At 40.1% G+C, this 24,007-nt stretch overlaps 6 protein-coding genes across 6 annotated transcripts; 3 read left to right on the forward strand and 3 right to left on the reverse strand.

Moving 5' to 3' along the window:
* Positions 1-1,997: 1,997 nt before the first annotated feature.
* Positions 1,998-2,769, reverse strand: BCR41DRAFT_390901 (hypothetical protein). The gene is made up of 2 exons (XM_022028298.1): positions 2,690-2,769; positions 1,998-2,560 (listed from the first exon to the last, which is right to left on the reverse strand). The coding sequence occupies exon 2, from the start codon at positions 2,538-2,540 to the stop codon at positions 2,109-2,111; it is 432 nt and encodes a 143-aa protein (XP_021875225.1). The 5' UTR covers positions 2,541-2,560; positions 2,690-2,769; the 3' UTR covers positions 1,998-2,108.
* A 1,741-nt stretch (positions 2,770-4,510) lies between these two features.
* Positions 4,511-6,334, forward strand: BCR41DRAFT_402456 (hypothetical protein; the record flags this gene model as incomplete). The annotated part of the gene is made up of 6 exons (XM_022029311.1): positions 4,511-4,608; positions 4,784-4,979; positions 5,229-5,430; positions 5,523-5,546; positions 5,658-5,722; positions 6,035-6,334. 6 exons carry the CDS (start codon positions 4,511-4,513, stop codon positions 6,332-6,334), a joined length of 885 nt encoding a protein of 294 aa, XP_021875226.1.
* Positions 6,335-6,863: 529 nt separating this feature from the next.
* On the reverse strand, positions 6,864-8,773 carry BCR41DRAFT_365408 (hypothetical protein). The gene is made up of 4 exons (XM_022026158.1): positions 8,680-8,773; positions 8,431-8,547; positions 8,026-8,343; positions 6,864-7,884 (listed from the first exon to the last, which is right to left on the reverse strand). Exons 1-4 carry the CDS (start codon positions 8,765-8,767, stop codon positions 6,923-6,925), a joined length of 1,485 nt encoding a protein of 494 aa, XP_021875227.1. The 5' UTR covers positions 8,768-8,773; the 3' UTR covers positions 6,864-6,922.
* Positions 8,774-8,946: 173 nt separating this feature from the next.
* BCR41DRAFT_426974 (SH2 domain-domain-containing protein) lies at positions 8,947-14,610 on the forward strand. The gene is made up of 8 exons (XM_022030807.1): positions 8,947-9,313; positions 9,476-9,590; positions 9,730-9,800; positions 9,913-10,187; positions 10,292-11,642; positions 11,748-13,389; positions 13,486-13,659; positions 13,751-14,610. Exons 1-8 carry the CDS (start codon positions 9,194-9,196, stop codon positions 14,464-14,466), a joined length of 4,464 nt encoding a protein of 1,487 aa, XP_021875228.1. The 5' UTR covers positions 8,947-9,193; the 3' UTR covers positions 14,467-14,610.
* Positions 14,611-16,773: 2,163 nt separating this feature from the next.
* On the reverse strand, positions 16,774-18,966 carry BCR41DRAFT_402459 (hypothetical protein; the record flags this gene model as incomplete). The annotated part of the gene is made up of 2 exons (XM_022029312.1): positions 16,774-17,074; positions 18,929-18,966. 2 exons carry the CDS (start codon positions 18,964-18,966, stop codon positions 16,774-16,776), a joined length of 339 nt encoding a protein of 112 aa, XP_021875229.1.
* A 2,524-nt stretch (positions 18,967-21,490) lies between these two features.
* Positions 21,491-23,685, forward strand: BCR41DRAFT_402460 (hypothetical protein; the record flags this gene model as incomplete). Its single annotated transcript, XM_022029313.1, has 2 exons — positions 21,491-21,528; positions 23,385-23,685. The coding sequence occupies 2 exons, from the start codon at positions 21,491-21,493 to the stop codon at positions 23,683-23,685; spliced, it is 339 nt and encodes a 112-aa protein (XP_021875230.1).
* Positions 23,686-24,007: the final 322 nt, after the last annotated feature.

Here is a 24,007-nt window from a genome sequence, read left to right on the forward strand (position 1 = left end):
TTTCCTGATGACCTTGTTATTGCACAAAGCAGTCGACTTGGATTTCGCATCATCGATGGTATTGACTAGTAACCTTCTTTCTTGGCATGGACATCTATACATAGTTTTTACAAGCGTATCTTGGATTGAAGTGGACAAGGCCTCCTTTTGCGCCTCGAAAGACATTAGATAGGGCTCAGGTTATGGCAGTTCGGGATACAGATCTCCTCCTATTCCTTGCATCATCGACGTCAATCAATGCTCGCTTCAATAAGAGCATTTGGCGGTGTCTATGAAGATGCTTGATATACTGCCATGGCGTAAAAAGGAAATCACGATGGTAAACAGGCGTTTTATAGATCTAAGGAGTGATTGGTTGGGGGACTTCAGCATAACAAAGGTATAACAATAAGATAAACAGCTCCATCTTTGGCTTCTGAAAGTAATATTTTACTGCCTCAATCGATTTCACCAAAAGTCTGCCCACGCAAACCCACGCTCAACAAAATACCTTGTGATTCCGAACGATCTTATGGTCCAGATTTCATCAAGACTTTCTCGTGAGCCCTGTGCATCAGAAACCTCCCTGGATATAAGGCGATTCCATACATTGTCGAACAAATGATGGCTCCAACCATTTTTTTATTGCGGCTACGACTGTAGAGAGATTAAAGAGCACCTTGTATTCCGACCCTCACTGTATCCTCGATTTGTTTTGAGTAGTCATATTTATCATGAGACGTGCTCTTGACTGAAAAAAGCATTGTAGCATAATTCAAGGATCAAAGGTTCGAGTGACACGACTGTGTCCCTTTTTAGAAAAGTGTCAGATGTATGGTCACAAATATTTACATGTTCAGTCAAAATGCTCACTTTAACTTTTCTATAATGATTTAAAGTTCATTGTTTTTTAAAGCGGAGAGTTGACCTTTATTGCACTCCAGATTATCCAAAATTATTGCGTTCTACATTGTGTTACCATTCACTACATTCCAAGCTATTGCCTCATCAATAATGACTCGCGTTACTAAATCAATTCGCGATTATGCTCAAGTGTTTTTTAGTCAAGGAAAAGTCATCAAGTGAAGTGGTAAGAGAGCTCAGTATATCAGTTGGGTCGGCTCTAAAGGCCCGTAAGTGTTTTGCAGATAATGCTTCTATGCCAAACCTAGGGCAACCTAGAAAGGTATCTAAAGATCAGCTACGTGTATGATTAATTTGCTGTCAAATCATCCCTCTCTCATTCCAGGTTATGTCTGTCAAGCCAAGTCACGTTCCCTAGTTTCCTAGCTCCGTAACTAGCTTCTAAGATCTTGGAAGAGCCATAGACCAATGGCCATAGCCTACGATTCGCTGGATCTCATACCATTGTCGAAAAGATCTCCTGCCGATTCAAAGGATCAAGCGTACTACGATCCATATAGCGTGACCTTGAACGATGCTTTTCCGATACAAGCTCGAATACCTCAGCACCGGAATGGTATGCTAGACACTATATACTAAAACGAAACGATCTTTCTTTACTCATGACTTAAGGTGAAATCTCAATAATTTATAAAGACGAGAGATACTGTATGGATATAATATGCACTGTGCAGTCGCCTGAAAGAAAAAACCTCTGACAAAGAATTCATCTGCAACACCTATAAAGGCTTCGTTACAAAATGAAAGTTTTACGCTTTTTTTCAAAAAGAAAAGAGCTTCAAGCCCTTTCCTTTCCATTTTTCTCATTAAGTGCTGCTCAAATACCCACAGTAGGTAACTGTATCAGCCTCATTAACAAAAGTTTAAATTTTCGTGTTGATTGATGAAGACTTTATGCATGTTGCAACTGAGCTGTTTGCCAGAGGCCTGAAAAACATTTTGACCATTTTGATCATATTTCCTTTCAAGTGACTGATGTATTCTCTTTCACCAATTAAAGTTATTATTCAACTTAATAACCTTCAAAAGTGTGTGTTTGCACGACTCTTTGGCGAGAGCTCTGGAAGCATGAGGGCTTGTTTATGTTCTTGTAACCTCAATTAGCTTTTATTTGTCCATATACTGGATGGATATGGACTATGACTATAATGAACCGATACTACGGATGTGGACTGGTGATACTGAAAATTTTTTTTCTTTTTGTCCTAGACATTCAGCTTGCCATCCTTGACCTGGTCTAGCCATCCATAGCACATCTTTTTAATGTAATCATACTGGTTGCAGTAATCTGTTCCACCCAAGTCGTAACATCCAAAAGCAATCTTGTCAACTTTGTTATTAAGTGTTTTCACTTCATTAGCAGTGAAAGTTCCATGATCTACACCATCAGTAACACAAGACCAAGTTTTCAATCCACTTCTAATGTCCATCCTTCCTCTGCCATTTTTTTTTGTGTAAACGTCGGCAAGGTCATTATGATAACCAGTTTGTGCAATAATAATTCCATTTGGGTCTGCAAGGACAGCATCAATATTCCAACCGAAATTTGTGTTCCGACGTCTGTAACAAGCCCAATGGCTGGCAGAGACTGAATTCAAGAGCAACAAGGGAACCAAAAGAGCATAAGGAATAATCATTTTGCGTGTTAAGATGGGAACTAGATGTGTTGAATAAACAAGTATATATATATATATAGGGTGTGGTTTTGTGAAAATGGTCAGTTATGGATGCTAACATATGCCACTTTAATTATAACGCGTAAGTCCGATATATAGTATTGACTTACAAAGATCTGGTCTGGTCAAGGAATGTGAACGAGGGTTCTGTGAGATAGATGGTTCTTGAATGGCTCTTGTGAGTTTGAAGGGGATTGTTTGTGTCAACTCCTGCGAGGAAATGCCAGGGTATTTAAATGTTTTCCCAATGACTTATCCGATCGTGACACAGGGATAAGGCAGGGTTAAGCTGCTGGATAAACAAACGGAGCACAATACAAGTGGGCTATTATGCTGTCGTGCAGTTACTCGGATAAAAGTTATCGAGATTTCTTTTCTGAATATCCTGGGCAAACAGTTCATATACAACATACATAAGAGCTTTACCGGCCAACATGGAAGTCTATACCTTTGTTAAAGGGGTTGCTGCAATTATTTGCTGGGGCATTCGGAGTGTAGTTTGTGAGGCAAAACGGAAAAGGAAGAGATGGGCAATGATTGCTTTTTTGCACAATCCCGATAGCTCTTTTCAATTGACCATACATTTGCAGTTGAGGGGCGGGCAAATTGTACATAAAAGGGCTGGGCTGTTGTGCATGAAATTTTTAAAGACAGGTAGACAGCACATGGATAGAACATATCCATGTACAAAGTCCATGTAGTGGTTACACATGAATAAAGGGTGAGACACGTTTCTTTAATTTCTTGTGTCATGGAGCAGCGTTCTGTGAAAAATGCTGGACAAACGTATTGTATTTTCAAATATTTATGCATTTGGACAAACGATACACTTTATACAGTTGACCTATTAGGCAAACGGTGTATTTCTCGTCCTTACCATTTGATCAAAACATATTGTAAGTATATATTGATTGACTTGGCCTAAAAACAGCTTGCAATGTTGAATGGGACTTGAGTATTAAATCGATGACTGATTTTGGCCACCAACTCATTCAAGATTATTCAATCTTCTGAGGCGACCAAATCAATATGTTTTTAGAACATGCTTGCGACCATATGACGAGGGCAGTATATTGTGTAACCACTTCTCAAGTATCAATGGATATGGCCTATTCAGTATGAGAAATCGTTCGAATCGTCATTTCGACAGAAATTCACGTTAAATAACCATCATCTCCTTCCTTTTGGACAGTCTTCCATACTCTGGCTGAAGAGGCAAAGCAAGGAGAGTATACTACGCCGATATTAAATTCGTCATTAGCTGCCAGGTCCTGGGCCTGGATGCATGGGACAGAAGTCACGTAAAAGCCGCGATCTGCAACAGCAGAAGAAATTGCATCCAACTGGTGTTAATGAACTCTTCGAGCTAGGAACTAAAAAAAAAAATACAAGACATTCCACTCATCCCACTGACCTTCTCTCTACTTTACATCTCTACTCCAAGCGGGAAAGTGTGAGTCTCTGCGAGTGATTGAATAATGTTCCAGGAACAAAGAATATATTATGCAGGGAGGTCATTATGCTGTTCATGTGCCAATAACCTCAGACGTGCTTCATTTATGTGTTCTACATTAGCCGCCTCAATCATATTTGGTCACCATTGGTTTACCATCATCCCAAATCGCTTTCAAAGACTGCTTTGCTTTACTTAAAGGATGCAAGTGAATGACCTCTTTTGGATAATGAAATAATCAAGTGGATCATGTAAAACCGGTCATTCAAGTGCAATAAACCCATCAACTCAATTGAGTTTTCAGAAGTAAAGCGAAGAGACTTTTAAGGAGGGTCTCCCTCACTTCTATGCTCTTTTAACCAGGTGGTGAGGGTGAAAAAAAAAAAAAAAAAAAAAAAAAAAAAAGAAATCAGCACATCTGTTATATAAAGAGAATTGAAGGAACGCCTCATCCATTGATCACCAAGATGACACAACAATGTTAACAATTATGAAAGCCGATAACAGCATCAATGAAGGATTTCGTTTCAAAACTACTTCTTCCTCTACAACTAATGGCAGTTCGTCATACTCTGTGTAGTCGCGACAGCCAAGACGTGTTTCCGGATGCGATTAAAATCGGGCGGCTATCCCGTTCCACCCTTCTTGTACGCTGATGGCAATAAGTTTGCATTGCTATATACTATTTCGTGGTGCTTAGCTTGCTCTAAGAGAGCTCTATTTGAATGCGCTATTCTTTTTACTCCATTAGGATCGAGCCTTTACGCATTACGTTCTATCCTAACAAGGTATTAAATGTCATTACAGGAGCACCGCAATCACATAGCTTCAGCAGTACCAATAGCAGCACCAGCAACAGTGGATCCGTCATCCTATTGCCTACATCGGGAAAGCCAGCAAAATTAGCCTTCCTCGGGCCTTCTTTTAACGTTATCAAACTTAGTCTAGTATTTTAACTAACCTAATGCTACTCGCACAATGCACAAGCTGTGATGATCAACTCTAACCTTGAAAAGCTTGCGGAGTTGCTGCTAGGAGCTAAAATGAAGGATAATAATATGATTAACTTGTTACTAGGGGCCAAGGAGAAAGATGATAAAATATTAGAGCTGTAATTGGAGACTAAGGGGTTGCAATATTAAGCCCTCAACAACCTTGTCCTCCTCCAATAGCATACTATTGCTATCCCTGTCTAGGATTCTGAACTACACGAGTATCCAATCCCATGGCTGTTCATCATTTTGCCTGTTGACAGCACCAAGTGGGGCTCACGGAATGCGCTGGGGGGTGGTTCTGCCTTCATCGCTTTTGTTAGTGTGGGAAGCATACTGCAGGGGCAAGCAAGAGCAGTCAAAACTAAATGTAATGCCAAATATGACGGATATGAAGCCCGAAACAGTACAGAATTTTTCAGAAAGTATAGAAATGGAATATATATGCTCAACTCTTTACGTTGACTCAAGGTGGGATTCCTCTGACTGATTCTCTAGGACCAGTTCGCAATCTTGATGTCGGTATCGATTACCTAATTAAATATGGAGGCGTTCTTTAAGAAGTATCCAGTCTTGAACAACATCACAATTGATAGCTCTAAAGGCTTGAAGGAGCTAATCTCCGACAACTAGCCACGCTGCTTCGAGGTAGCGATGAAGATAGGGAGGTTGGGGGCTTGTATAGGATTACAACCGAAGTAGGCCATTTCAGGTGGGTTTGCTTTGAACACTCTCGTTCGAAGAATGGAGAAAAAGAAAAGAAATCATTTGAAAATGTAGTGGAGGTGAATAGAGGCCAATATGACTCGCACTTTGGTAAAGTGACTATTACATTGGGGTCCAAAATCAGAGCTGGAACGTTTTTCGACGCGCTAGCCAATGCAAGGCGCATTTACGAGTTGAATATCGCATTCAACTGGGATTAGACTAAAACTGATCTTGAAGCATTTGAAGGCGTACTAAAGTTGTCAAGTGTGCCAATCCTTTGACTTGATCTCGGAAAACCCTAGGAAAGCATTACCAAGAAATTACTTTCAATATCCACGCGATATGAAATACTTATTCGTGTCATGGGACCTAGCAAGATGAAGATGATTCATATTTTCTTATTCCCGGACCTCACAAAGCTTTCCAGTTTACCATCACACTTCCATAAATTACTCTTTGAGATGAGACTTGGATTGATTGAGGCTGGTGGGCTCTCAGTCCTTGTAAATTCGCCCAAGCCCAATATAGCTTTGATCATTTTGGACTTTGAGGGCAACTATAAAGGGGATAAAGGAGTTCTGGCACTGGCAGGAGTGCTCTAATCTAACGTGAATTTGACCACTTTGAACTTGGAGTGCAACGCAATTGGAGGCCAAGGAGCTCTAGCAATATCAAAGGCGTCCAAACTTAACTTGGTTTTGGTTAATTTGAGCTTATGACGCAACTCGATTTGATGCGAGAGTTACACTGTCAGAGACATTCAAGACTAGCATGACTGTCCAGTTCGGGCTTGAGGAAATTCATTTGGAATGTAGGAGCTCTTGTATTATCAGAGGCGCTCAAGACTAACAAGGCTTTGACTCTTTATATCAACAACTAAAGGACCTTGGTACTGCAATGTGCTTAATATCATATTGACTGATCGAAATTGAACCAGCATTTATTCAATATTATTAGGTGCTGAAGTAGCGTTGGAGTAGCTAAGGAGAATAGTCCGGTCTAAATAAATACTCCAGAGGCTTATGAACCCTCAGGCAACTTCGCAATAGCACATTGTTATTTGATGATGAATAAACCGTTTGCATTATATACTCCAAATACGAGTGACAATAAGAGTTTAGATCAGCAAGCGCCTGATATCTTTATTGTTAAAGGATAACATTTAACGACTGGTCCAAGCATCCCTAGCGTCAGTGGTAAAGCATGATGGCCAGCACAATGCTCAAGACAGAAAAGATAAAGAGGGGCCTCATACTGCTATCAAATAAACCATATGATTTCAGCTCATAGGAACTCTGTTGCTGCATCTGCACAAGGATTCCATTTAGTTTGGAGACAAACACGGTCAACGAGAACAAGCTAACTACACGATCATGTCCTGTCTGGCCCATCTCCTTTAGTTCTTCTTCCGAAGCTTTGACTAATAGTTTAAGTGTGTTCGTCCAAACATGTTCCTGAGCTGAACACAGGTAACCCGTTTTGCCATGTAAGATCGACTCTGTGGGCCCTCCTGAATTGACAGCAATGACGGGGCATCGCATGTACATGGCCTCCACTGGCACAATTCCGAAATGCTCATTAGTAGGTGTATATAATAACGCACGTGCAGTCTGTAGAAGGTAAAGTTTCTGAGCATCCGTGATGGATTGCAGAAATAAGACCTGTGTCTCCACTGGCACCTGCGTATCGGTTTGTCCAGAAGAGAGAGTGAATGTTCTGAGTCCATGTATCTTCTCCGCCAAGTTAACCAGCTCTAAATGATGCTCCACATTCTCGGTTACTCGGGTATCATATCCTCCTGCGATGACTAAACGAAGTGATTGTTGTGTGCTAACGCTGAGATACTTGTCCTTCAATAGTCCTGCAAAGGCGTGAATGGCTAAATTGATATCCTTTTTGCGTTCGTATCGGTTAATAGACAAGAACGTAATCTTTTCTGTTCTGTTGTTGTTGATATTATTGTTGTTGGATACTGGTGACAAAAATGAAGTTAGGATTTTGATATCTGGTGCTGAGTAATTCACCTCTTTGTCAAATTTGTCAAATTGGATGCTAGGGTAGAGAACTTCAGGTATCTGGCGAAGCATTTTGAAAGACTCTTTGAAGATATTGGCTGTAAACTTGCTGTTGACTACAATTGTGTCTGCCATGCCTGAATAGTCGAAATTGTTGACATGTTCAATTAAAGGGAAAAGAAAACGCTATATCAGTATTTACATAATAATGTTTCTTTAATCCTAGTCTTTTAAAATATTTTAGCTTCGTCCGCATTGCTTGTCAAAGATGGTTATACCTGTTGTTACTTCCTCAATAAAATCCACTGGAACGCGATAAATTTTCTTTAAAAGTGATTCGCGTTTTGTTAAGAGTTTATCTGGGAAATGGCAATAGAAAAAGATCCTGGCATCTGTCCAACGCAAAAGAGGGATAGAGACAGAAAGCTGATCCACGATAATAATATCGAGTTTCTCTTTTGGAGGAGTATTGTTGTTGAGCTGCAAGACTATCCATGCCAGATGTAGATTCCTGAGAATAGCACAAATGATGTAAAAACGACCAAGGATAGTCCGAGGGACAATGGCATTCCCGCCAACTTGCACCGTTAGTGTACCTATTAACAGACATAGGCAAGATATGCGATAAACCGTCCATACTACAATCAAATTTGTTTTGAAATATTCAACTTGTGCTATCTTACCATCGCGTGTTTCTTCAAAGCAATGTGTAGGATCGTGATGAGACGTATACATGGTCACCTTATGACCAAGGCTCTGTAGACCGACCGCTGCATCAACGACGAGCCTCTCTGCGCCACCTGTTGTGTGTGTATTCAGGGAAAAAAAGAAGTTTGTCAGCTCCATAACCATGGGTAACTATCCCGCTTCTTCCTTTCACTCTTGAGACAAGGCTATTTCTGGGCAGGATGTCTTATTTTTTCGTGTCATACCAATACCCAGGTCTGGGTGAATGAAGGCAATCCGCATAGGAATAAATGGCTCGTTTGTGGAGGCGTCATGAGTGATGGTCGTTGCCATCTTGGCACACATGAATTAACTAAAGACTTGCCCTCTCTTGAAGCTCGATTTTTTGATACGAAAATGTCGCGTGATCAGGACTAGTGTGACGTATTTTGAGAGAGGCTTGTGCTGTACTCTCGACCCTTGACAATGTTAATGCATGTCGAGCTTTCTTTTTTTTTTTGTACAAAGTTGAACATTCTTCTCTTCTCTCTCTTCTCTCTATTTATATTATACGCTCCTCTCCTGCCCGTCTGCAGTAGTTGCCAGGCGAATCAGATCAAAACGACTTTATTTGACGGGAGCTATACAAAAAAACAAGGACAATCACCAAGGAGGACTCATTTCCCTTTAACAGAGCTTGGAATACAGAACAAAGGAGGATAATAGAAATTCGTCATTCTCTAATTCCATCAATCCTTCAGCTCAGGAATTAAGGAAGCAATGTCTGACGATGAAAGACAGAACTACTCTGATGAGGAAGGCGAAGATGTCGGTTATGATGACAGCGATCGCGATGACTCTGAAGACGATGAGGAAGATGATGAGGAAGAATTAAAGAGAGTAAGTATATCTATTATATCTTGCTGCTAAAACGGACGTTCTTTTTTTTTTTTTTTTTTTTTTTTATTTTTTTATTTTTTTATTTTTATTTTTTTATTTTTATTTTTTTTTTTTTTGACTATATCATTAATTTTTATTCTATTTTTTTTTTTTTTTAAATAGATTAGAGATGGATTTATTGTTGATGATGACGTGGAAGAAGAATCAGAAGATGAAGTGGTCCCTCGCATAAAGAAGAAGAAAAAAAGAAAAGGTACCGAACAGCCTAAGCGAAAGCGTAAGCTCTTTTTTTTTTTTTTTTTTTTTTTTTTTTTTTTTGATCCGCAGATCCTATGTCAGTAAGGAACTGGGATGTGAAGGATGTTGAATACTAAGTTTATTTATATATTTATATTATTCGCCTTAACTGATAATAGAGGAGGACCTTGATGAAGAAGATCTGGATTTGATGGAGGAGAACACAGGAGTGAAGATCAGAAGACCAGAGGTATGATTCAACACTGGAATAATTTCTTTCGTTCCATCATACTCCTCCACATATTGCAACGGATGATGTTATCATTAACAATAGCTTTTCTATTGCTATTTCCTTAAAATAGAAATTTAAAAGACTGAAAAAGCGTAAGCAGGAAGACGAAGATGATGACGAAGACATGTACAGTAGTCGACATGACGATGTTCAGAAAATCTTTGATGATGAAGATGACGAGGGCATGGACGATCGTGGTGGTTATGATGATGAGATGGATCGCTTCATTGATGATGATGAAGATGAAGATATGGATATAGACGATCGAAGACGTGATCGCCGCGAAAAACCAGTTGCAAAACCCAGGGCTAGACACGCACCATCCATCGAGGGTCTTAGTGAAGAGTAAGTTGTCATGGAGAACAGCTTTTTAATAGCCCTCATATCGAAAATTCTGGTTTATTTTGTTTTAACAAAATTGTCTCTTTTCTTAACAACAACTTGAATAGTGTTTGGGGCGAATGGTACGAAGTATTTGGTGATGGTGAAGATTATGCCTATGCACTTGGCAAGGAAAATGGGGAAGACATGTATTATGAAAAGAAACCAGAACCTCGTCTCAAGGATGTATTCGAACCTGGTGTATTGGCTGAAAGGATGATGACGGATACTGATGAGATTATTCGAGTTAAGGATGTTCCTGAACGCATGCAACTTCGTCCTGGAATCCAAGCCGATAGACAGCTGACCGATGATGATATTGAGGAGGAGGCTTATTGGATCACCACACAGATGAACGAGAATAGACGAGGAGTTGACCAGCCCGCTTTCCAGAAAGAGAATGTTAATAATGTCTTGAAGTTCATGTCACAGGAATTGATGGAGGTACCCTTCATCGAAACCCATCGACGAGATTACTTCACCAAGGTGGATGGTCAACAGTTGACCGAACTCTTATCACGCGAAGACTTGTGGTATATCTATGATCTAGATCTCAAGTTTCGATCATTTCTCGAGCGTCGAGAAGCCATCAAGACTCTTATTGACCGCATGGAAATCAAGGATGAGTATCTAAATGACTCACTACTCAAGGCTACTAAGCTGGAGGAGTTAACGGATGTTTCCGACTACATTAATCTACGCTTTTCTAAGCAGATTGACAAGACAAAAACATTCAAGAGACCAGGTTCTGGAGGTGCTTATGATACTTCCAAACGTGAGCAACTTGCAGACTATATCAAGGATTTTGGATTGTCAGCACGCGAGTTTGGAACTAATCTGTTGGAGGAAAACAAGCGTCATTTCCCAGAAGATGTTGCCATTTCACCTCACGAGGCGGCTGAAAAATACGTGGAGCGTGGCTTTCCATCGACAGATCGTGTGGTTGTCATGGCTATGAGTATGATCTCACAGGAAGTTGCTGTGGATCCACAAGTCAGGAAAGCTGTTCGTCAAAAATACGAGAGCGCTGCATGTGTTACTGTTACACCAACTGAGAAGGGCATGACTGTCATTGATGAACTCCATCCCTATTATCCTTTCAAGCGGTTGGCACAAAAATATGTCCGTGATTTCCACGATGGTCAATACCTGCAGATTCTTCAAGCGCAATCAGAAGGCCTTGTGAAAGTGGAGATCAAACTTCCGGATGAAGCAGCCTATCTTCAAAAAGCATTTGAATATTTCCTGAGCGACTACTCCTCAGAGGTTGTCAGCAAGTGGAACGAAGTGCGCCGCAAAATCTTGACAAGTGCCCTAAAAGACCATGTTTTTGGATTAATGGAACGTGGTTTAAGCGAGAAATTACGCTCACAAGCTGAGGAGTGGGTTGCCAAGAAGTGTCAAATCAGTTTGGAAGAGGCAAGTTGACTATTGACTATGCTATTAATGTTGTTGAGAGAAGAATCGTTTTTATAATTTTGGCACCAAGCTAACATTTGGGATCTTTTTTTCTATATTTAATAGAAATTAAATGTTGCACCTTATGCTCCTCGGGATGCAAAGTGGGATCGAGACTACTCGCCAAGGGTAGTCGCTATCTCACATGGAGCCGGGTCGCCCAAAGATGCTATCCAGGTAGCGTTTTTGGACGACAAGGGCAAGTTTGCAGACCACATAAAGCTCGATAGCCTTCGTGAGCTCAAAGGACAAAAGGAATTGACCGACTTTTTGGATCGTCGCCGACCAGATGTCATCATAGTAGGCGGCTTTACCGTTGCAACCCGTCGCTTACTAGAGCAGGTCGAGAAGACAAAAGCAGATGATACGCCAGTGATGATGATCAACGATGAGGTCGCACGTCTATACCAGAATTCTAAGAGGGCAGCAGAGGAGTTCCCAGAAGTACATCCACTGACTCGTTATTGTATCAGCTTGGCTCGATTGGCGCAAAATCCTATGAATGAATACGCAGCGCTTGGACGCGATTTGATCAATATCCGCCAGCATCCATTGCAACATCTTGTTGGCGAGGATCGACTCCGGGAACTCTTGGACCGCGCCCTTATCAATATCATCAATGCTGTTGGCATCGATTTCAATGCGGTTGTTGACTCGCCCTACAAGGCTCATATGCTCCAATACATCTGTGGCCTGGGTCCTCGAAAGGCACAGAGTTTGATTAAGAGCATTGAAGCGGATCAACATAATGGAAGCTTGGACAAACGTGGAGATCTTGTCTTCCGCAAGCTACTGACATGGAATATCTTTATGAATTGCTGCTCTTTCCTCCGTGTGCAGACCAACTATGGTGGAGATGTTCTGGATGAAACTCGTATTCATTCTGAGGACTATAATTTGGCGCGAAAGATGGCCGCAGATGCACTTGAGATTGATGAAGAAGGATTAGAGGAGTATGAAAACGCATCTCAACATGTGGAAGAGTTGATGAGAGATGACAGTGCGGAGAAGTTGAATGAGCTATTGTTAGAAGATTATGCCCATCGACTTGAGGTAATTCAACACAAGCCTAAGCGTATGACCTTGGAGATGATTAAGGTAGAATTACAGCATCCCTTTAAAGACCCTCGCCGGCCCTTCGAGCGTGCATCACCAGAATTGATCTTCACAATGCTCACAGGAGAGACAGATCAGACGCTCAAGGAGGGTTTTATTGTCCCTGCATTGGTAACGAGAATCCGTGACAGAAATGCGATGTGTCGTCTGGATTGTGGTATCGACGGTATCCTGGCTATACAAAATATTTCAGATTCGAAGATTGGATCTATTTCAGATGTATTGTCGGACGGTCAGACGTTGCAGGTCAAGATCCTTCGACTGGATAAGGAGAAATTCTTTGCAGACCTGTCATGTAAGGAAAGCGAGTTGCGGCAAGGCGATTTGAAGCTGCGAATGCTTCCAATTGACAGAATGTTTGATCAATTTGAGGAAGAGAAGGCTCAGAGCCAAGTGAAGACGACTGTAAAGAAGAGCAATTTCTTGCCCCGCAAGATCACCCACCCCTTGTTCAAGAACATGAACGCAGAGGACGCTACCAAGTTCTTGTCAGATAAGCCTCGTGGCGAACTGGTGATTCGACCTTCCACTCGCGGTACTGACCATCTTTCAGTTACTGTCAAGCTTGCAGATGACCTCTACAAGATTTTTGGTAAACTACACCCCACTTTATGGATTTTTATTCCTCCCCGAAGGCGCTGTTCTTTTAATCCAATGAAAACTAATTCCTTTTTAATATTATCAATAGATATCCTGGAGATGGACAAGAAAGATGATGTCAGTTTGGGCAAGACTCTGAAGATTGACAATGCAAAATACAGTGATCTGGATGAGTTGCTTGTTTCTCACATTGAGGCAATCCTGAGCAAGACGGAAGCACTCATGGCCAGTCCAAAATACAAAGAGAATGCCTCTGATCTTAGTAAGTGTCTTTCTTGTATGCATACTTCTACGCTACAAATTGATTATTTTATTGATTTATTTTTTCAAACTGTCTCCTTTTCTTCTTCAAGGACAAACATTGGAAACACAGACAAAAGCTAAGCCAGGAGCAGCAGTTTATGGATATACACTGGATCGCAAGTTCCCTGGATATTTCTTACTGTTATTCAAGATTGGCGCTAACCGCCCAATCGAGGAATGGAATATTAAGGTTTTCCCTGAACACTATTTGCTGAAGGGACCGACCAAGAAGGAGTGCAAAGATGTGATATCGATATCAAACAGCTTTAAAGAGTTGATGATGCAACGTAGTCGACCCAAACCTACGGCTGCAGCTGCAGCAGTGCCTCCAACAGCATCATCCACAGCAAACAATCGGCCACACTATAATAGCTATAATGGAAGCAGCAACAGTGGAAGCAGTGGATACAGTAACCCTCATTATACACCTTCACACCCAGGAACATACCATCATCCACACTACCAACCTCATCCATCGCATCAACCTGTGGCACCTCACCATGCAGCAATGCCACCGATGCAACAACCACCCCATCCTTCATCTTCGGGGGCTGGACATTGGGGTGCAACTCCATGGGGCGGTGCACCTTGGACGGGTGCAGCAGGTGGTAGTCATATGGGCCCTCCAGGACATATGACAGGTCCTCATCATGGTGGATATGGCAGTGGACATGATGGAAGGCATGGTCATCCTTCGCGAGCGCCACCAACACCACGTCGTTTCATGCCTCCTCACGGTCAACCGTCGCAACCCTATGGTTATTAATGATTAGTACCTTTAAAGAAAAATCTATAAATTAAAAATGACGAAAAAATAAGGCGACTGTGAAATTAGATGTCTGTCTCAAGAGGTACCTTCAATGATACAAAGTTTTTAATTGTTTTATCCATTTTAATTTGCATTGCTCCGATGGGAAATAAGCTTTATCCAATTTAAGCTAATAAAATTATCCTAAAAGTTATCCGAATGTCTGAAATAGTATCCATTTTTCAAACATGATAACCGAATCAACTGTCACAAATATCCAAACACCATGTCCTTTTCATGTCCCACAAAATTCATGGTTAATTCCGCATGACCCACTTGGACAAAATTTGCAAACAATTTTTTTATTCATTGGAACAATTTAAATAAAAACAATTAAAACGCTGCACCATAAATAAACAACATAAATAAATTTGAGGATTCACCCATCTGTGAGTAGCAGGAGTGCAGATATAATATTTTAGTCAATGGAAGTCTTTATTCAATTTAGAGTGATTAGAATCTCGGATGTTTTTTACCGAGAAATCACAGATTGACCAACGTCTATACTGTATATTCAGCATTTTGATTTTTTGCGACTTCTAGAGAGCTTATTCAAGGAAAAAAAAAAAAGGAATTGAAAATGGATAATCTGCGCACCTGTGATACCATTCCTCAATTTTCATATGCTTACAAGGTGGAGAAAGAGGACAGCATTCCATCCTCAAATACATGCAGGGTCATACATACAGTAATCTGCCTGTCTACAAACAAGAGCACGAGCCACACTGCTCTCTTTACATGACATTCAACAAAGAAAGAAAAATAGTGAGCAATGTGCTGCAACTGGAGTTTCAGAGCACAAGCTAGTTAACATTCCCACATTCCGTTTTTCACTCGAGTACCTTTTGGTTCTAAGTAATAGGGTTCATCAGGCACTTACCCAAGTATGCTACTTGACTCCCTACTAACAAGGAATAAGGTAGGCTATCGTGGGGACTGTACTGCGGCAGTTTTTGTCCGAACAGACTTTCATTCTCCCTTTTCAGAACGCTAAAGAGATACGACATGTCATTCCCTCGATACGATTGTGTGCTTTTTAATGGTCGACACATAAATGTTGATACTTTATTTCACCTTCAAACAAGATCATGAATACTAAAGATGGATAGTACATCCTTTGAGTATTGCTCCATCGGTACTCAAAACACTAGTGCAGGAGACGATAGAAGTGCCTCAATGGTGAAGAAGCCTCATACTAAATTTTCAATTTTCAGAGTGCATTTTAACGCTTTTTTTTTTTTTTTTTTTACACTGTTTTATTAATGGATTGCTTGCTATCTAGCTATCTAACTTACCTGGCTACTATTCTAAGCTACAAGAAGCCAGACTCTTAGCCACCTTGGAAAGTGCTTTCCTTTGTCACCATCGAAAAGTCTCTCCAAGATGTTGTCCGGAGCACACCACGTGGAGGTGGTCTGGCATATCGTGCTCCGTTGGTCAGGCCCCATGGCCTTGCAAACGCCCGCACACACACACACACATATATTTACCCATTCCCATTCCCATTCCCTTTCCCAGTCGAAGAGGCTCCGCCACCGCATGGCTCATTCAAGAACCAGCGTAGGCTCATGCCCGTTCGGACCCACCTTAGATATGCATCGATTGTTGCATCTTGGATGTGCATTGTTGCTATGTTAAGAGTGCTTTGTGTTAGTAAGAGTTTTTTTTTATGTTTTTCTGGCTTGAGGTTTTTTTTTGTTTTTTTTATGTTTTTCTGATTTATGTTTTTTTTTTTTTTTTTTTTTTTTTTTTTTTTGGCTTTTCTTTTCTTGACTTTTTTTATTTTTCTTTTCTTGGATTAAGATTAATTTATTTGGTGTTTTTTTTTTTTTTTTTTTTTTTTTTTTTTTGGTTTTTTTTCTTTGAATTATCTTTATTTATTTTTCATCGTTGATTTTTCTTGTTTTTTGTTTGTTTTCTTTTTTTGTTTCTTTGTTTCTTCTTTTGTTTCTTCTTTTGTTTCTTTGTTTTCTTTTTTTGTTTCTTTGTTTCTTCTTTTGTTTCTTTGTTTTCTTTTTTTGTTTCTTTGTTTTCTTTTTTTGTTTCTTTGTTTTTTTTTTTGTTTCTTTGTGATTTTGGATTTTTTTTTTTTTTTTTTTTTTTTTTTTTTTTTGGAGGCGTTTGTTTTGGCTTCATGGATTGTTCGGCCTTTTTTTGGTTTCGTTCTTCAGCTAGTGGTGCCGAGCTTTCAGTACCAGCGCCTTTTAGGGTGTGCTGTGGGAAATGGTCTGGCCATTATGGAGTTGCTCGAGAGGCCTTTGCCATCTAGTCATCATGCCCAGGAGGCGGGCTGGCCGGTTGGTCATTAAGAGCTGATCGAATGTGGTAGCCCGGCCATTTGTCTAGGGCCGTTTGAGCAGGACCGTTTGGATACAGCTGCTTGTTTGAGTGCGGCTGTTTGGGTGCGGCGGCTGTTTGAGCGCGGCTGTTTGAGCGCGGCTGTTTGAGCGTGGCTGTTTGAGCGTGGCTGTTTGAGCGTGGCTGTTTGGATGCGGCGGCTGTTTGTTTGAGCACGGCTGTTTGGATGCGGCAGCTTCGCTGTGAGCTATAAAGCTCCAGCTGCTTTCTATGGGTTCATGTCGTTTACAGTCTAATTGTGGAATGAAAAGAAAGAGATAGGCAGGGAAAGAAACATCAGAACAAGAACAGTGCAGCACAGAGCAAGAAGGTTGAGAACTTCAGTAGGAGTGTGTATTTGGAGAGTGTTGCTTACCTTTAATCTTGGTTGAGGAGGCCGATGGTCGAGGAGACCGAAGAGAAAGAGAAGAGAAAAGAAAAAAAAAAAAAGAAGAGAGTCAAAATTGGCTTTTTTTATTATTTTTTATGTTCGCGAAAGAAGAGGAGAAGTGATTGGATTTCAAAAGCACGATGTACTAAGTACCTTGCTTGCTGTACGCTCAAGAGCGACCAATAAAATGCAAACAACAACAATAAAAAATAAAAAATATACGTGTCTTTGATGTCATCTGTCATATTTCATATGATAATGAAGAGACTCTCACGATTAGAGATGGGAAAAACACTCTGTCTTCAAGACTCGCAATAAAGGCCTGTCCACAACCAACCAGAGCATGAGCTACATTGATCTCGAGTTATTTACTCTTGTTGGTAAAGGGAATCATCTTCTCAATCCTCTTCTTCTATTCTCTTTCTTCGGCCCTAACAAGAGATGGGATGAACTGTACTTCGGCAGATTGGCGTTTTTCCAGAGTGTGATAGAAAATAACACATGACAATCCTCAGAATACTTCTGCGCCTTTTTTTTATTTTTTGTTTTTTATTTTTTTATTTTCATGCAAGGCAATATAGAATATATAAAGATTAGTGAATAGCTGATTAGGCGGTGCGTTTATAATTCCTTTGTCTGAAGGTGAAATAAAGTATAGATATACCAACATTTATGTATCGAAAATTTATAAAAGCACACAATCGTATCGAAGGAATGACGTGTCGTATCTCTTTGGCGTTCTGAAAAGGAAAAAAAGGAAAAAAAGGAAAAAAAGGAAAAAAAGGAAAAAAAGGAAAAAAGGAAAAAAAGAAAAAGAATCTGCTCGGCGAAGCACAGTTCTCACAATAGTCTATCCTATTCCTTGTTAGAAATGAAGAGGGAGAAGAGAAGAAGAGAATTAAGTAGAAAGTTAGACTGGTAGTGCCTGATGGGCCCCATTGCCAAGCAAAAAAAAAAAAAGGTACTCGAGCTTAATGCTGGTGAAAAATGGGAGTATGCGAGTGTTGATAAGCTATTGTGCATTGAATCCTGTCCTTTTACTTTAGTCGCATCACACTGCTCACTGTCCTTTAGTCTCTCTTTGTTGTACACCATGCAAAGAGAGCAATGTGGCTCGTGCTCTTGTTTGTAGACAGGCAGGTTGTTGTTTGTATGATTTTGCAGATCATTGAGGATAGAATGTTATTAATGCTCTTTCCATCCCACCTTCACCCGTGAGAGTTTTTTCTTTCTCCACCTTGCAAACATATGAAAATCGACGGATGATATCACAGGTGCACTGATTATCCAATTTTAATATCCGCTATGCCGCTTCTTTTTTTTTTTTTTTTTTTTTTTTTTTGCACACATGTTCTAGAGCGCAAAAAAGCATATCCATTATTCACTCAATACTTTGAAATCGCAAATTGGTTTCACTTCAGAGCGATGTCAAAAACCACTGATCGCACATCCCTTCGCCCTTTACTCGCGAGTGCCTTCGATAAACAATAGACTTTTTACTTTTCTTTTCCTTTTTCTCCCCAACACGCAGCAACTAAGAAGTAACAAAAGAAAAAAATAAAAAGCAAATAACAGAAAAACAGAGAAAATTATGGGATAAAGAAACACAACAACAAGACAACACCTGTCAAAGTAACTACAGGCTCCCTCAATCAAAGCAAACACAGACTCCTCCAACCAAAGCAAACATACCCAGCCTCAACCAAATCACCAAAGGCAGTGCCAGTCATAACAAACACAGGGCGCCTCAAGCAAAACAAACACGCTAAAGGCACCCAAAAAGCATCCAATAGCCTACGCATATCAAGACTACGAACCTCTAAAGCACGAAAGCAAAAGTCTTTTTGGCTAAGAGTCTGGCCGTCTTTGGGATAGGATGCATCTCAGGAGTACCAATAAACATTGCTTGTCTGAAATATTGGTAGATTCTTGTCCTTGATCAGTGTGAGCGCAGTTGTTCCTTCAAAACTTATCACAGGAATATGTCAATAAGTAGTAAACTATCTTAACCTTGCTTAATAACGCTCTGCCATTATACATAGAAGGTTCAGCCTATTCCAGATGCGACACCCCCCTCCCAATGACTTTCTGGGTAGGATTTTCTATTCTATTTTGAATAATTCCATCCGATTTAAGAAATGAAACGAGAAACATATGATTCTGAATTTTTAAATTGGTTTTTAGGTCGTCTTCGCGTCTCAATTCAATCGTATCCTAAAAAATAGTCAGAAAGTCAATGGGAGGGTATACAATGTAGCACTTGAGAGCGTTTTGAGATCATCCTTGCTAAACTTTAACCGGCTAATGAATGTAGATTAATTATGTGAGCACGAGCCATATTCAGCGCGTCCGAGAAGAGGTATTTGGTGATAGTATATATAAACAAATAAACAGGGTTGATAGATCGGCAAGCAAATGTGAATGTGAAATGTCCAATGTCAATAAGCTTCAATAGTCTCGATAGATGTGGCCGTGCTAGTCCTGTTATCATTTTTGTCTCTTTTAACTTACAGTTCAGCAGGCCAAGTAGACTAAAGGGTAACTATTGTGGATATTTTCCGTCTCGCTCCCTTTATTAACTATACTCTCCGATGCTGGTCAATATTCTGAGCACTACTCAGAATAATAGTGTGTTTTTTAAAATGTGAACGCACTACAGCATAATAGACATCTGAAACGGGACACAACTACCACTCATAGCCCTAAGTTAATGATAGGGATATCGCATTGACACGGCTTGACAATATAACTGGGGTCATGTAACTGTGTAAGCAACTGAGCACATAAAATTTTAAGGTATGCTACTAAAACGAAAAAGAACAATGCGCGATATCGTTTCTCGAAAAAAAAAAAAAAAAAAAAAAAAAAAAAAGAACAGTTGTAGAGCTATTTTATTTTAAATACAGGAAAAGTAGGGTCAGTAATCTTTACCTCTTTACAGGTTGAAGGTCTTTCAGAGGAATAAGGGCTGCACTGGTAAAGGCAGATCTGATCGTGTTTTAATGTTCTTTCAACAAATGCACAAAATCGATTACTGTAATCAGACTAAAGAACCAAAACCTACCGATATGATCGTTATATAGCTATCCCACTCAGAAAGGAAGAAAAATGGATGTGTCCTTTGTTTCGACCATCTACCAGGCGCCATTCGGGCAGGTAAGATTGTTATGTGGCTCACTAACAACAGCAGTGGAATGGTAAACAAGCAGGAAAATTTTAAACGTTGTGCCCATGCACATTCTTTGGTATGTATGCACGACGGAGTAAAAAACATGGATGCTCTTTGCCTTTAAAGTAGCCTCTCTTATGCTACAGCCTAAACTCATTTTAGACTATGTACTGCTACTGCCACTGTACCTGTTGTTATCATTGTTTTTTATTATTATTATTATTATTATAAACAAGAACCACATCTTTACCGCTTGTGCTATTTGAGCACGTTTGTTTAACTCTCAGGGTAATATAATACGCCTAAGGGCTAATCAAGAACAAAACAATGAATCCATCTCTGGCTCCTCCTAGCTCTTGTAGCCTTTTCGTTTATTATGGTCGTCGTTCTGTGCGATAGACTTAACTTATTCTTACTCTTTTTTTTTCTTTAAGCTGTTTGACCGACTGGAACAGGTTATGTTGATTTTACAGCTGCATATATTAAAAGGTAGGGAAAGCTCCGAATACCACATTTTTAAAGCGCTGACCAAAAGACCAAAATATAAACTGGACATTGTCCAAGTCATATAGTCAACAAATATGTGTGTGTCCATTGAGACTAACCGACTATGTGATACGCCATAACTGAGGGCGTCGCGACGGATTGGGTGAGCGTGGAGAAGACAGCGTGAGTACAAAAAGCTATTAAAAGGGGAAGGTGACAAATCAATATCATGCCTGGCGATTCTGGTAACAGATAATAAGGATCGCATCTGGAATAGGCTGAACCTTCTATGTATAATGGCAGAGCGTTATTAAGCAAGGTTAAGATAGTTTACTACTTATTGACATATTCCTGTGATAAGTTTTGAAGGAACAACTGCGCTCACACTGATCAAGGACAAGAATCTACCAATATTTCAGACAAGCAATGTTTATTGGTACTCCTGAGATGCATCCTATCCCAAAGACGGCCAGACTCTTAGCCAAAAAGACTTTTGCTTTCGTGCTTTAGAGGTTCGTAGTCTTGATATGCGTAGGCTATTGGATGCTTTTTGGGTGCCTTTAGCGTGTTTGTTTTGCTTGAGGCGCCCTGTGTTTGTTATGACTGGCACTGCCTTTGGTGATTTGGTTGAGGCTGGGTATGTTTGCTTTGGTTGGAGGAGTCTGTGTTTGCTTTGATTGAGGGAGCCTGTAGTTACTTTGACAGGTGTTGTCTTGTTGTTGTGTTTCTTTATCCCATAATTTTCTCTGTTTTTCTGTTATTTGCTTTTTATTTTTTTCTTTTGTTACTTCTTAGTTGCTGCGTGTTGGGGAGAAAAAGGAAAAGAAAAGTAAAAAGTCTATTGTTTATCGAAGGCACTCGCGAGTAAAGGGCGAAGGGATGTGCGATCAGTGGTTTTTGACATCGCTCTGAAGTGAAACCAATTTGCGATTTCAAAGTATTGAGTGAATAATGGATATGCTTTTTTGCGCTCTAGAACATGTGTGCAAAAAAAAAAAAAAAAAAAAAAAAAAAAGAAGCGGCATAGCGGATATTAAAATTGGATAATCAGTGCACCTGTGATATCATCCGTCGATTTTCATATGTTTGCAAGGTGGAGAAAGAAAAAACTCTCACGGGTGAAGGTGGGATGGAAAGAGCATTAATAACATTCTATCCTCAATGATCTGCAAAATCATACAAACAACAACCTGCCTGTCTACAAACAAGAGCACGAGCCACATTGCTCTCTTTGCATGGTGTACAACAAAGAGAGACTAAAGGACAGTGAGCAGTGTGATGCGACTAAAGTAAAAGGACAGGATTCAATGCACAATAGCTTATCAACACTCGCATACTCCCATTTTTCACCAGCATTAAGCTCGAGTACCTTTTTTTTTTTTTTGCTTGGCAATGGGGCCCATCAGGCACTACCAGTCTAACTTTCTACTTAATTCTCTTCTTCTCTTCTCCCTCTTCATTTCTAACAAGGAATAGGATAGACTATTGTGAGAACTGTGCTTCGCCGAGCAGATTCTTTTTCTTTTTTTCCTTTTTTCCTTTTTTTCCTTTTTTTCCTTTTTTTCCTTTTTTTCCTTTTTTTCCTTTTCAGAACGCCAAAGAGATACGACACGTCATTCCTTCGATACGATTGTGTGCTTTTATAAATTTTCGATACATAAATGTTGGTATATCTATACTTTATTTCACCTTCAGACAAAGGAATTATAAACGCACCGCCTAATCAGCTATTCACTAATCTTTATATATTCTATATTGCCTTGCATGAAAATAAAAAAATAAAAAACAAAAAATAAAAAAAAGGCGCAGAAGTATTCTGAGGATTGTCATGTGTTATTTTCTATCACACTCTGGAAAAACGCCAATCTGCCGAAGTACAGTTCATCCCATCTCTTGTTAGGGCCGAAGAAAGAGAATAGAAGAAGAGGATTGAGAAGATGATTCCCTTTACCAACAAGAGTAAATAACTCGAGATCAATGTAGCTCATGCTCTGGTTGGTTGTGGACAGGCCTTTATTGCGAGTCTTGAAGACAGAGTGTTTTTCCCATCTCTAATCGTGAGAGTCTCTTCATTATCATATGAAATATGACAGATGACATCAAAGACACGTATATTTTTTATTTTTTATTGTTGTTGTTTGCATTTTATTGGTCGCTCTTGAGCGTACAGCAAGCAAGGTACTTAGTACATCGTGCTTTTGAAATCCAATCACTTCTCCTCTTCTTTCGCGAACATAAAAAATAATAAAAAAAGCCAATTTTGACTCTCTTCTTTTTTTTTTTTTCTTTTCTCTTCTCTTTCTCTTCGGTCTCCTCGACCATCGGCCTCCTCAACCAAGATTAAAGGTAAGCAACACTCTCCAAATACACACTCCTACTGAAGTTCTCAACCTTCTTGCTCTGTGCTGCACTGTTCTTGTTCTGATGTTTCTTTCCCTGCCTATCTCTTTCTTTTCATTCCACAATTAGACTGTAAACGACATGAACCCATAGAAAGCAGCTGGAGCTTTATAGCTCACAGCGAAGCTGCCGCATCCAAACAGCCGTGCTCAAACAAACAGCCGCCGCATCCAAACAGCCACGCTCAAACAGCCACGCTCAAACAGCCACGCTCAAACAGCCGCGCTCAAACAGCCGCGCTCAAACAGCCGCCGCACCCAAACAGCCGCACTCAAACAAGCAGCTGTATCCAAACGGTCCTGCTCAAACGGCCCTAGACAAATGGCCGGGCTACCACATTCGATCAGCTCTTAATGACCAACCGGCCAGCCCGCCTCCTGGGCATGATGACTAGATGGCAAAGGCCTCTCGAGCAACTCCATAATGGCCAGACCATTTCCCACAGCACACCCTAAAAGGCGCTGGTACTGAAAGCTCGGCACCACTAGCTGAAGAACGAAACCAAAAAAAGGCCGAACAATCCATGAAGCCAAAACAAACGCCTCCAAAAAAAAAAAAAAAAAAAAAAAAAAAAATCCAAAATCACAAAGAAACAAAAAAAGAAAACAAAGAAACAAAAAAAGAAAACAAAGAAACAAAAAAAGAAAACAAAGAAACAAAAGAAGAAACAAAGAAACAAAAAAAGAAAACAAAGAAACAAAAGAAGAAACAAAAGA

This window comes from Lobosporangium transversale, assembly GCF_002105155.1.
Source record: "Lobosporangium transversale strain NRRL 3116 chromosome Unknown BCR41scaffold_90, whole genome shotgun sequence".
Classification (NCBI taxonomy): domain Eukaryota; kingdom Fungi; phylum Mortierellomycota; class Mortierellomycetes; order Mortierellales; family Mortierellaceae; genus Lobosporangium; species Lobosporangium transversale.

Excerpts from the sequence above, each read along its gene's own strand:
- BCR41DRAFT_390901 (XM_022028298.1), bottom strand. The coding sequence starts at position 2,540 with ATGATTATTCCTTATGCTCTTTTGGTTCCCTTGTTGCTCTTGAATTCA.
- BCR41DRAFT_365408 (XM_022026158.1), bottom strand. The coding sequence starts at position 8,767 with ATGGCAACGACCATCACTCATGACGCCTCCACAAACGAGCCATTTATT. Across the intron at positions 8,548-8,679 it reads TCACCCAGACCTGGGTATTG|GTGGCGCAGAGAGGCTCGTC; the intron begins GTATGACACGAA and ends CACACACAACAG. Across the intron at positions 7,885-8,025 it reads TATTGAGGAAGTAACAACAG|GCATGGCAGACACAATTGTA; the intron begins GTATAACCATCT and ends TCGACTATTCAG.
- BCR41DRAFT_426974 (XM_022030807.1), top strand. The coding sequence starts at position 9,194 with ATGTCTGACGATGAAAGACAGAACTACTCTGATGAGGAAGGCGAAGAT. Across the intron at positions 9,591-9,729 it reads CGAACAGCCTAAGCGAAAGC|AGGAGGACCTTGATGAAGAA; the intron begins GTAAGCTCTTTT and ends AACTGATAATAG. Across the intron at positions 13,660-13,750 it reads AGAGAATGCCTCTGATCTTA|GACAAACATTGGAAACACAG; the intron begins GTAAGTGTCTTT and ends TTCTTCTTCAAG.